Raw genomic sequence first — 12158 nt, forward strand, 5'->3', positions numbered from 1 at the left:
TGCCATGAGTCAGCCAATACTGGTACCCTAGTCACAGTGACTTTTGTCAGAGCATCTTTCTGTTATACATCAGAACTAAGTTGTAAAAGAAATTCATAAAAGCAAAAGATGGTAGTGACAATTTTTGGTAAAATCATTACTCTGCTGCTTCTCCCTTTATCCTCTTTCTCTGTCATCTCCCTTAGCTGAGGGCATTTCTGCTGTGGGGTCTTAGGAGGCTGCACACCACTCGGGTTGCAAAAACTGCTATCAGTAACCTGCCACAACACAATTAAAACCTTGATTGAAACGAACAATAAATAAAGAGAAAGACATACAGGTTTTAAATATAGGTTTCCATTAAAAGCATTACAAAGACAACTTCTCTCATTCTGAAGACAAAGAAAAAATCCACTTCTACTAAAAAAAAAAAGGAAAAAGAAAAAAAATTTAAAAATCACCCCTTTGCAAGTAACTTTAATGAGGAAAGGTGTGGGGAAGGGGAGGAGAGAGGACTTGGAGAACTAGCAAGTGTTCAAAAGGGCAGGTGCCCTCCATCTTGGTCATTTTGCAATTGCACCTTCTTCTCACACAGTCAGGTCAGAGAGGCAGAGTCCTCACGTGGAGGATTTCACCACCTGCTCATAGGGGGGAGGTGGTGTGTTGCAATAGGAAGGTGGGGGTGGGTAAACCGGGTTTCCTTGTGGGGAATTGGGCTGGACGTGAAAAGCCATAGCCATGGGATTCATCACAGGTCCACCTGGATCTGTGTAATACGGCACTCCAGGTTGTTGTGACCCTGAAAGAAAGAAAAAGAGAGAAAAGGTATCAGCAACAGCAGAAGCATCAGGTTGTGCTCTCTCAGGTCCTATTCTCTGTGTACTCGGACAAGGTTTTTCAAAGCATTCCTCAGAGCAAAGACAGGAGTATTTTTCTCCCTTCCAGAAAATAAACAGGCTGGCAGGACTGCATTCACCTCTTCAGGTGCTACCAGAAAGTTTTAGTTTTGCATCCAATGGAAATCACTTAGTGAAACAAAGGGTACCACTGCCCCGAGCAACTGTTTGAAAGGGAAAACAGTAAGCCCTGTCCAGTTGCTCTGACAGGAAAGGTTTTCTGTCTGCAGAGAGGAGAGGTGTAGGATCCCAGATGGAGAAAGGAGTCTGTACTGTGGCCCTGACTCAGACGTCAAGTCTTACAAAAGGACTTCAGAGATTGTTTTGTGGCGACCTGGATCTGCCGATCAGCAAGAGTGAAGCTCAGATGGATAATTTCCCTCCTAGGCACGATACAGTTTAGAGGTGAACCTGCATGAAGCTAAGACCCAAGCTATAGTCATTTACTTCTGGCTAACACAATGGGACAAGACTGCTTTGCATAGATTCAATTTAGGAAATGACATTGGAGCCTGCAGGGATAAGGAAAGGAAATGTATGGCCAAACACAAAATTCCTTGGCTATGACACAAGGAGTAGCAGAGATTGCTGTCATAAGAACAAAGCTGGTGTGTAACCCTCGTCAGATATCACAGTGGGTGGTGGAAGATGACTTAATGTAACTGAAGTCACAGACTATCTCACGATGTTAGTTTTTTCCTCTTTCTCTCTGTCTGTTTAAATAAAGATGGACTGGGAAAAAAGTCATGGCTGAGCAAAAGGTTTTCTTCTTTTGGTGCCAGTCTGCATTTCCAATAACGACACGATTTCTAAGGGATCTTCCCCTTCCATTCTCCCAGTCAGGCTCCCAGAAGAGCACTCCCAGCAGATGCTGCTGGAATGGCAAAAGATGCTGCTGCTATCTCTGCAGGGAAGGAGCAAGACAGGCAATGAGCCACATTTTGAGGGCTCCACCTCAATAGTGAATTGGCTACTGGTACCAAACCTAGAAGAGTAACTAATGGAAAATCTGAACTTGCTTGACTACTAATTCTCATTGCTTTCACTGTTAAGCATTTCTAGAATAGCAGAAAAACTAAAACTAAAAAATAAAATAAATGGTGGGGTTAGCTTAGAGCCCAGAGCTTAAATTTTAAGTAACAGTGGTAACAGTCTGGAAGTAAGTGCCATAATCAGGTCATCAAAGAGCTTGTGCTTATTTTATATTTCCCCACGATTTATGTTCCATGAAGCACCACGAACAAGTAAAACTGTGCTCTATATTTAAATATGGTGTTTATCAATCCAGCCAAAGACATTCCCTGTTCACATAAAGCTATTTTCAGGTTTAAAAAATATTAGTCTAGTTGGATTGGCTCCCCCTCAGCTGAAAAATACTCTCTGTTCAGTCAAGGAGAAAAACAGATGCAGAATGGGAGCCCTTAAAAAACCCCTAGGATTTAAACAAGGGAGGTGAGTAAAGTGTCAGTTTGTATCTGTATCATCTTTTTAACTATTTAGGCCTAGGAGAGTTCCCATCTGGAACTAGCTACCAGAGGGGAAGAAATTACAAACTTAGAAAGTGATTTTGCCAGAGGAGCCCTCGCTAGGTAGGTCCTCCTGATGCTCACAGTTATTACTCACCAGAGACAGCAATCAGATTAACAAGGGCAAAAAGACCACTTTGCCACAGAGAGGAACATTGAAGGCAAATCAAAAATACTTGCAGGATGGCCAGATTGTGGAAGAAAATGCTAGGCTTTCCTTCACCTCTGCCATGTTATCAGTTATATTTAAAACTCTTTCTTCCTGTGACTGTTGAATTTGGACACCTATCATTTTGTCTGCTCTGCAAAGGGAGAGCTTGCTAGCCTCCTTCAATGCATGGACACACACCTGTAAAGGTATTAGGAACTAAAACAGAACTGAAAATTCTATCATCCCATGTGTTTCAAAACCACTTTCTGTACACTGCAGCTGAATTATGCTGTTGGAAAGGCTGAAGACATCACTTACTGCAGGAGGTGCTGCATGATTTAGTGCAGTGCAATCCCTTGTACAAATCACACAGTTTCCAAAAACCAATGAAACAAAAGCTCAAAACCCACACTTTTTTAGTGCCTTGGCCAAAGTAAGAAACCAGTGAAACTTGCATGAGCAGTCTCTGACCTGATGCAGTGTTGACTGGTTGTCGGGTGTAAGACACGTTAAAAGTAGGTTCTTCTACTAATGGAGGAGGGTACATCCGCCTTCGGATAAAAAAACCAGCTCCACAACAGAACAAAACCCCCATCATCAAAAGGAACCTAGGCAAAAAGAAGAGGGAGGTCAAAACCTGCACATTCAGGGAGCACTTAAATCTAGACTGTTCACTGAGAACACATCAGCCTACAACTTTTAGCAGGGTTTCTTAAATAGGTTGCCTCTTGAAAGAAGGTCTACCATTTGGGATAGCACTCATCAAGCACTTATGGATATATTAGGGACATCTTCAGTGATTAATACTATACTCAATGTTCTCTGGCATGTAACCCAGAAGCAGAGCACACTTGAACTTTTCAAAAGTTCAGGTTCCCATCTGACCTTGGCCACGCTTTCTTTAGCACCCCACTGGGATGCTAAACTGAAATTCCAGGCCACAATTTCAAACCGCACACCTGGGATGCAAGCCCCAGGCTTAAAGCATCTAGGCTGCTCAGTATGTTTGTGGAGTACAGAGAGGAATACTATTCTTGGCATTAGAAGAAGAATCTTAGATATTCTCAGATTAACTCAACATTTTAATTTTATCTCCCATGGGAAATATGGTAGCTGGCATTTAAGCTCAAACTGGAAGACTGAAGCATTCACTACTGATGGTGACAAACCTTGCTTTGTGCTTCCTACATGGGATATTACATTCTCCATAAAAAAGACATAATTTAGCTACCATTCACCTCCTCTCAGCATCTTTTCCAACCTAACTAAACTGTCCTCATTATCTCCTTGTCCTGGTGCAGCGGAAACAGGAACATGCAGCAAGGGCACATCAGATTCTGTTCTTCGGACAGCACCTTTCACTGTGTTTCCTTCATCAGTCATCAGACACTCCAGTGACTCATGCAAGCTCTTGTAAATAGGAATGGCTCTTCTGCCTGTAATTGCTGTCTTGTTTCACGGCCTCTTACTGGAAGATAATGACAACTGTGCTTTTTTGGAAGGCAAGGAAGCTGGCCAGAAGCAAGCATACACACCATGCTTATGTCCTCTGGAGAATTCCCGGGTGGCTCAGAGGAAGAGTGAGGCACAGCATGGCAGCATGAGTTATTTCATGCAAAGGCTTAAACTCTGTTCTTGTTTCTACATCAGAAATGAGAGCAGACGGAGGTTCCTTTTCCCTGAACCAATATTAATACATTCCCCTTTGGCAGTGTTCCTGCAAAGGATTTTTTTTCTCAACAGAAAAACAGAGATTTACTACGTCACCCCAGGGATTGAGATAGAGAGCTCTTCACTTATATCAGTAAGGATTGTACACTGAAATCCCACAGTCAGCTTTGGGAAATCTCTGTATTATAGTATACATCAGGCTTCTGTTTTTCACTGTTTATTTGTTTCAGTTTTGAAGGCTTTTTTTTAAAATCAGTTTTCAAATTCCACATTAAAATGCCTGAGGTCAGGTTTTCTAGGAGGGTCTTTGCTTTCTCTTGACTGTAATGAGAAGGTTTTATACAGGTGCTTTCTTAAATTCCACTCCAAAAGGAATTTACCTTATTTTTTCATTATGCATATAACAGTGATTAGTTTAAGCTTTATCCAGATTACTGAGCTGCTGGTTTCACAAGCTCAATCTTTCTGCCTTCTTTTCCTCTGCTGTCATCTCCAGTGAAATCCTCATAGTCATAAATGTACTTCTTTTTTAATTGAAGCCTCAATTCAGCTGGCAACAAGAATGTATTAAACCCTGCCTAAAAGCACAAATCCTGCTTTTACAATCCACTTTTAAAACTGAGTGCCCAAAAAAACAGGAAGAATGTTGTTGCTTGGTAGTAGCTGGGACAGGCATAAGGAATTCAACAATTCTGGATAAAAGTGGAACCGCTGCTTGTACAAAGCAGCAGGATGCAGAAGCAGGAAGGGTCAGCCTGACACGATTAACCTCCTTTTTCAGTGTTTTCTTACTACATCAGGAGAATTTTAACCAAAAAACAAAATTCATGCATTTCCATGCACACATATACCTTCCTACATTCTTGCACCTGCTGTACTTTAAAACACTAGGGCTGGCAATATCCTGATTTAAGTCCAGCTAACAAGACGAGGACAAACACAGAATTCCCAAATGCCCTGGACCTACCAAAAATACCACAGTCGCTGGATAGAGAGAGCCCTTACACAGCATCTCGAGCCACAGCAATCCTCATAGGAGCGACATCTGTGGAGAAATAAAGAGACAGGGGTGTTAGAGGAGTGGTTGTCACTCAGATTATAATGGCATCCCCAACCCTGACACCATTCACACCCCCAATCAAAGCATTATTTTGAGAACAGACTACCCTTGGCTGGATAAAGCTGTCAGTCATATACATGGCACAGCTCTATCCCCATTCAGGAACTTTTTCCTTGTTATTGAAACTATCTTCCTACATACTTGACCTCAAACCACCTCAGAAAGACCAAATATGGTGTTCAATTCTCTATAAAAAAGGACAGGTTTTAAAGAAAAGCTGTATCACTGTGTTTTCTTTCACAGTAAATGAACACTGCAGACCCCCAACAGATGTTTGGAGTTTTATTCACTGGAACAAACAAGAACTGCTGGAACAAAACTGCCAGATCACCCTTTCTTTGAAATCAGCAGCTTCCAAGCAGAGAAACCACTGAGTGCAGAGAAAATTCCAATCGTACCATTACTTGAAAATATTATGACCTTTTCTTCTTCTCAGAAGTTGCATTGGACTGCAACTGCCAACAACTTCCATTATTAAAGCAGGCTTTCCTCTAGAACACCCCATTATTAAAGCAGGCTTTCGTCTAGAACACCCCCACACTTCAAATTAATATTTCATGTGCACATTTTTAAAGGTATTACAGCACCAATCATTGTGAGCATGAGGCACCACTTCACAAAAAGCAAGCACATACATTAAGGGAAACCTCTGAACAATTCCTATGGTAACTATTCCCACACCAATGAAACTTACTTAGTAGAGAAAAGGACCAAGTTTAGAATCCATGGTATGTTACAGACTTGGCTGAAAATAAGCAGATTAGCATATCCACGTACAAAAAGAAAAAGGAAGTGACTGCAACTGGATTGATCTTTTTAAGGGTGTTCACATCTGTGTGCAGAATGCGCATATTTATTTAAGTATCTGATCTTGGACAGTTTGCTCAGCTGCATGACTGTACTCCCATATTTGTATGCAAACTAAAACCATGTCAATTGAATAATTGTACAGACAATTACACATTTACATGCTCAATTAACAAGGCTTCACCCAGAAAATACATTGTCACATTGGCTTCAGCCTCTAACTAGGGCCAGAGGAGGATGATCTATGGATACATAATCACTTGTTTTGCAAGTGAGAACAGTTACATGCTCTTCTGATGACAAGTAGGATTTATTCAGGCAAGCTGGAGGATCTGACATGATCATCATGACAAGGTTCATTAACAGATTCAGGCACGCAGTTTGAGACTCAGGTTAAGGAAGTTGTTCATGCCAAAACAGAAAACACCCACTTTTCTGTCACTGAACCTGAAAGTGACCTATCTGCAATTTTTCTTCTTTAAAGCTTCCCAAGACCCTGACAACTACTCATATTCTAAGCTACCAAACCTCACATAGCTATCAACAAGACTCAGCAAGTCAACATTTCAGTCCCCTTGGGACCAGGAAATTAAGTATTCCTCCTCCATGTTTCCACAGTGGTTCAACCCTACAGGAGCTTTCAAGACATGCTGAAATCAAGGACAGATTCAGGCTCCTTAAAAAATGGCTGGAAGCTGCTGCCTTCTGTTACACCAGTGCTCGTGGTACCCTTTTGCTCTTCAACGAGCTTTGGTTGAAGCACTTCATCCATGGTGATGGGTAGTTGCCCCTTGGCTGATGCTGCACAGAAAAGATTTTGTTGGGCCAGAAGAGCAGGGAAGAAAGAGACCATAAATCTAGAAGCCCTTCTTGAGTCCATTAGGACAGGAATAAAAAGAAGGCTTTTAGGAACGTGAGCAATCTTTATCTCTGCCTCCACACACTGACTCTGTCAGTCCAGATGTCAGTCCACCTACATCTGAACACACACAGGATGGGGAGTGGAGGCACCATTTCCCAGAGCCCCAAGAGCTTCACCTGAAATAAAACTTAAACAGAGACATCACAGAGACTGCACACACACCTCCCTCATGCCCACCCTTGCTTTGCTTATTTTGCACCTGTTTTCTCCAGAACCAGAAAAGATGGGAAATTGCTATTTTAAAATATATATTTATGGTCATTTAAACCACCAAAATTAAAGGAGCATCTGTAGAGGAATATAGTATCTCAATCTATTTTTTATCTTTATGTTATTCAGGTTACGAGTCAGCACCATTTTTGAAGTCTCAATGGTTTAGCTTTTATTCCTGCAAAAGAAGGCTAAAGCACCAGCTGGAAGGCAGAAAGGCTACACTGCTGAATATTTATGAAGCTCCTGAGACCACTGACTGACAAACAAACAGGCCATCAAAGAGAAGTGTCAGGTGACTGAACTTTCAAATGGTTGAAAACAATGATGGAGGAGTCTCTGGTGGCTCCAATTCCTGGCAGTTTGTAGGCTTTCTGAGCCAGCTCATACCAGGCTGAGCACTGCATTTGCTGGTGTATCTGTGAAAGTAAACCAGTACCTCAACCCTTTGAGACATAACACTGGTAACTTTGTCACTTTTTACTCATAAAACCAAACAGGTGCTTTATTCTGTGTGCCTGTGAGAATGGACAAATGTACCCATACGTAGGAGCCTGGAATCAAGGCTGGAATCAAGGATGATGCCAACCTGCTGTTTGTACTCCCCACCACTTGATAGCAGCACCAAAAAGGACTGGAGGAGTGAGCATTCCATTTGCTGATACTGCCATCGGGCTACAGCAAAAGCTCTGCTGATCTCTTTTTCTCGATTCAATGTACCATGGAAAAACAAGAAAACTCCTGATAATATTGATCCAAATTACATGATAATTAACTTACTTACAAATGCTGTATTTCTTAGCTGGCAAATGTCAACAACAAAATCAGCTTATTAAAGTACTAACATGCAAGCTTAAGTATAATAAGTCTTTGATGTGCTATCTCTCACTGCCTGACGGCAAATCACAGCAGAATTAAGACCCTGGTTCATTAAAAAACACCCCATAATTAAGTACATGCACATATATTTATTGAATTGATATGCATTTTCTTTAAATTGAACTCATGCTTTGGCTTTGCTTTACAAGGCACAATGCCAGCTGAAGCAGAATGAGCCTTACTATCAATCAGAACTGGATTGAACCCATCTCCAGAAGACTCATAAAGTCAATTTCCCTCTTTCACAGATCAGTGGTGATCCCAAGAACTGCATTTCCCTAGGGCAATGTTCTTTTAATTGATCAAAAGTTAGCCTATGACACAGAACAAGACATAATTAGTTACTTTGCTAATCTGCAACTTCACCAAGAATTCAGTCTCTCTTTCAAAACTGTCTGCAATGGGATTTATGATTTAGAAGGTACATCTCTTCATTCATAATTCAGTGGAATGAAAGGACTGCATGGGCATGTCCTATGTCTTGAACTGCTGGCACACCAAGAAACTGCTATATCACAGATCGAAGTTACACAGTGTGTCAGGTCACAGGGACAAGGTTTTTCTCTGGATTCACATTTAAATCATGGTACTGAACTTCCTTCCTTTATGGATAAGCAAAGCCTAGAATTTCACATAAAGGTATGTGGTATGACCCAAACCTTACAATCCAGCTTTTTACTTGCCTGAGTTCTGTGGATAACAGCTGCTTAATGAAATGGTCCAACAGCTCTTCTCCAACTATACCTGCATCTACACAGTTCAACGAATTCCTTCCTAGTAGAGCTGCTGCAGCAAAGGGCTGCATTCCCTACCACCACCGCATCTTTGAAATGGAAGCTGTAGCACCCTTAGGGTTTTGCTCTAGATGTTTTGCATCATAGGGGCCAAAATCCGATTTAACATTTAAAATGTTTGATTAGTAATTTTGGAAGAGTGAAACAAAACATAAATTGTTAATCCGCATGTAGTGGCAGCAACCCTACTGTATACACAGAGACAGAGGATGAGCGGGTGAAATAAAACCACAACCTCACATCAACAACCAGATGTATCATCTCTAACTTCATCTTGTTCTGAAGACAAGCCTGACATGAACTCCAAAGAAACATTGCATACCAGTCATAAATTAAATGATTGCTGCACATATCTGTAAATTCTATGATATAAACTGGGATTCACTGAACACAAGAAGCACTAGCAGTTTTGGAGTGGGGGGCAAGGGGCAAGAAAACTAAAGGCAGTCAGGGGACTGTGTAAATGAAAATACACCAGTAGACCAAAACTAAGCACAAAGGAAACATTTTGGGGGGTTGGTAGTAGCATTAGATGGAGCTAAGAAAGTGCCAGATGTGGCCCTGATATTGGGACAGGCAAAAGACCAGTAGTCCTCATGAGAACTATAAGGGGTGAACTGCTGAGGCTGGGTCATCTCCAGGCAGATTCAATGCTGAGCCCTCAAAGTCAGAAGGTTCAGGTCTGCTCCCATGGAACAGATGACAGCAGACAGCTGAAGTGTGCATACGCATAGACTTGTTCCAGGACAAAAGAAGTTTAAAAAATAATCCAATCTTCTTGCAACTCAGCTGCCAGGATGCAATGATGCTGAACAGAGAAAAAACAAATAAACCTTGAAACAAAAAGAAAAAGCAGGCAATCACCACAAAGTGACTAGCAGAATTCTGACGAAGCTCCGAGTCATAGCTGTGCTGTCAATGAGGAGTGATGTCCCTGAGGTACATTGCCACAAGACTTAGACCTGACAGATGAAAAATGGGGAAGATCTAGTGAAGGTGTACTATGTAATTGAGAAAGAGTTATTTTTCTACCAAGTTTACTTAAACTTTTATTCATTTCAGGCATTCTGTGAGTGCATTTCCATCCCTCCATAAAAAGCAGTCTTCAAAGCAAACCCACTGCCTGTACTGCTGTCTAAGGAAAGACACAGACTATTGGCTGCAGATGTAGGGAAGATCACCACACAGTGGAGGGGTTATCCCAAGGAATCTGTTTTGCTACAGGTACCCACAGAATGTGGAAATTGAAACAGAGTCCAACCCTGCACGCAGGAGTCCCACCTAAGTAACTGTTTTTGAGTTCCAAAGTAGTTTAATCTCTCTCCAGAAAGATGCTGCAACACAAAGACTACAACCCTCCACTGGAATGCACGCAAGTGCTTGAGGAGCAGTAAGACAGGCAAGGTCTTTGGCTGGTGGAGCAGAGTTGTAGGGAACATCTGCATTCTGGCCTCGGTCTTAGGGTGGTTTGTGTCTCCTTGGCCTAATTTTCAGCAGACATGATTCCACCAATCACCTGAAGTTACAGGTTCTGAGCACCCAAAAGCATTTATCTTCTTATAAACAGCAAAAATGATCTCTCAGCATATGCAATAACAGTGCCTTGTAAAGTACAGGTCTGATAAGCATGAACAGAGGGGGTTATTATAATAAATACAGCTGCTTCATAGATGAATGGAGCTGTGACCTCAGTGCACATCTGTATTTGAGAGTAAAATCAGTGCTACTGGTACCAAGAAGAGCACTAGAGAGATAGTTATCCAGGTACTTGGTAAATCACACAGCCTTTAACTACATAAGAAAATGTAAGACAAAAAAAAGGAAAACGGCTGTCACATACCTTTTTTCTACAGAGCAGAAACAACTGAGACAAAAACAATATTTGCTCAGATTAGAGTCCTGTCTGCTTTGACACAACTAAAATGTCCTACAAGACAAGACACTTGGCTCCTGTCCTTCACAGAGATACGAAAAAGAAGACCAGGCAACAACTGAAAAAGGGCTTATTTCTCAATTACTCTTTAGGTGAAGAGTCTATAAACACCATCTCTGTGCAAGAACTCAGCAGAATACAGCAAATCCTCCCCCATTTCTAATGGGATAAGAAGTATTTGCTCAGGTGCTCCTATCAAACCAATCCTTCTTACAATCTTCTGCCACTGAAAGGTTTACAATAATCCCAGCCTCCCTCTTCCCAGATCCCAAGAAGAAAGCCACCCTACAGAGGAACTTTCTTTGTTGTCCATAAAGTACCACTACATGGCTTTCTGGCCAGTACATATCCATCCAGAAATTTTCACTGCTCCCCTTGTGGCAGAACCTAGCAGGAATTGCAGTGGCTTGGGCTTTGGAAGTATTAAACAGTCATTTTTCAACACAGGCTGCAGCCTTTTCTTTCACAGAAAAAAACTGAGAAACAGCATTGCCTAAGGCTCTGACAAAAGTAAGCTATAGATAATGTGCATGACAAGTTTGAATTTTCTGGAGGTGGAATTGTAAATTTCTCGTATCAACAGGAACAAGGACTTCTAGTTAATCATCAGGCCCCTTATTAAACAGATGATTAGCTCTTTGTAGCTCAAGCTGCTCCCAGTGGGCGGGCAGTCCTACTGCATCTCATCCCTGCTTTGGGAAAGCATAAGCAGTCTGCTGGCAGGGGGCGATGGGTACCCAGGAATTTGCTGTCTGCCTCCATTTAAGACAATAAGGCATAGTAAACCTTTTTTTTTTTCTGCACCAAGCCACTGCATGATCAAATGCAGAGAAGGACTGGGTAGTAATGGCCAACTGTTAAGTGCCATCAAGTCTTTCAAAACTTCAATTCAGGGCCTCCCTACTTAGAAAGGGTTAGAACTTCAAGATTACTCAGGTGTCAGATGCACTTTGACACTGTCCACTGAGGCTCAAGCAGGTGTAACCCTTCCTGTCCCACTGACAGGAAGCCAGAAGAAACTGATTCTCAGCCTCTCATAAGGGTTCTTGCCTGGGACATGGAAGAATTAAGACCTGATGAGTATTTCAAATCAAATACCCTCCACAGGAATAAGTGGAGGGTCACACGTGGTAAGTCATAACTGTGGTTATCACATCCTCTAGAAGTGAGGAGGGGATGGGACTGGGTTCTCTGCTCCACCTCAGCCAGTGGAGGGTCTGGTCTCAGAGGAGTGCCCCACTAGAAGACAGAGGATGCCCTCTTTTCCTCT

At 41.9% G+C, this 12158-nt stretch overlaps 1 protein-coding gene across 1 annotated transcript in view; it reads right to left on the reverse strand.

The window, feature by feature from the left end:
* Positions 1-314: 314 nt before the first annotated feature.
* The window catches only part of VOPP1 (VOPP1 WW domain binding protein), a 61489-nt gene continuing 49645 nt past the window's right edge, over positions 315-12158 (reverse strand). Inside the window, exons 3-5 of the mRNA XM_058832269.1 lie at positions 5191-5268; positions 3024-3160; positions 315-778 (exon numbers count right to left, since the gene is read on the reverse strand). Coding sequence (XP_058688252.1) covers positions 597-778; positions 3024-3160; positions 5191-5268 — 397 coding nt within the window. The 3' untranslated portion in view covers positions 315-596. The remainder of the gene's footprint in view (positions 779-3023; positions 3161-5190; positions 5269-12158) is intronic.

The sequence above is a fragment of the Poecile atricapillus genome, chromosome 2, assembly GCF_030490865.1.
Source record: "Poecile atricapillus isolate bPoeAtr1 chromosome 2, bPoeAtr1.hap1, whole genome shotgun sequence".
Classification (NCBI taxonomy): domain Eukaryota; kingdom Metazoa; phylum Chordata; class Aves; order Passeriformes; family Paridae; genus Poecile; species Poecile atricapillus.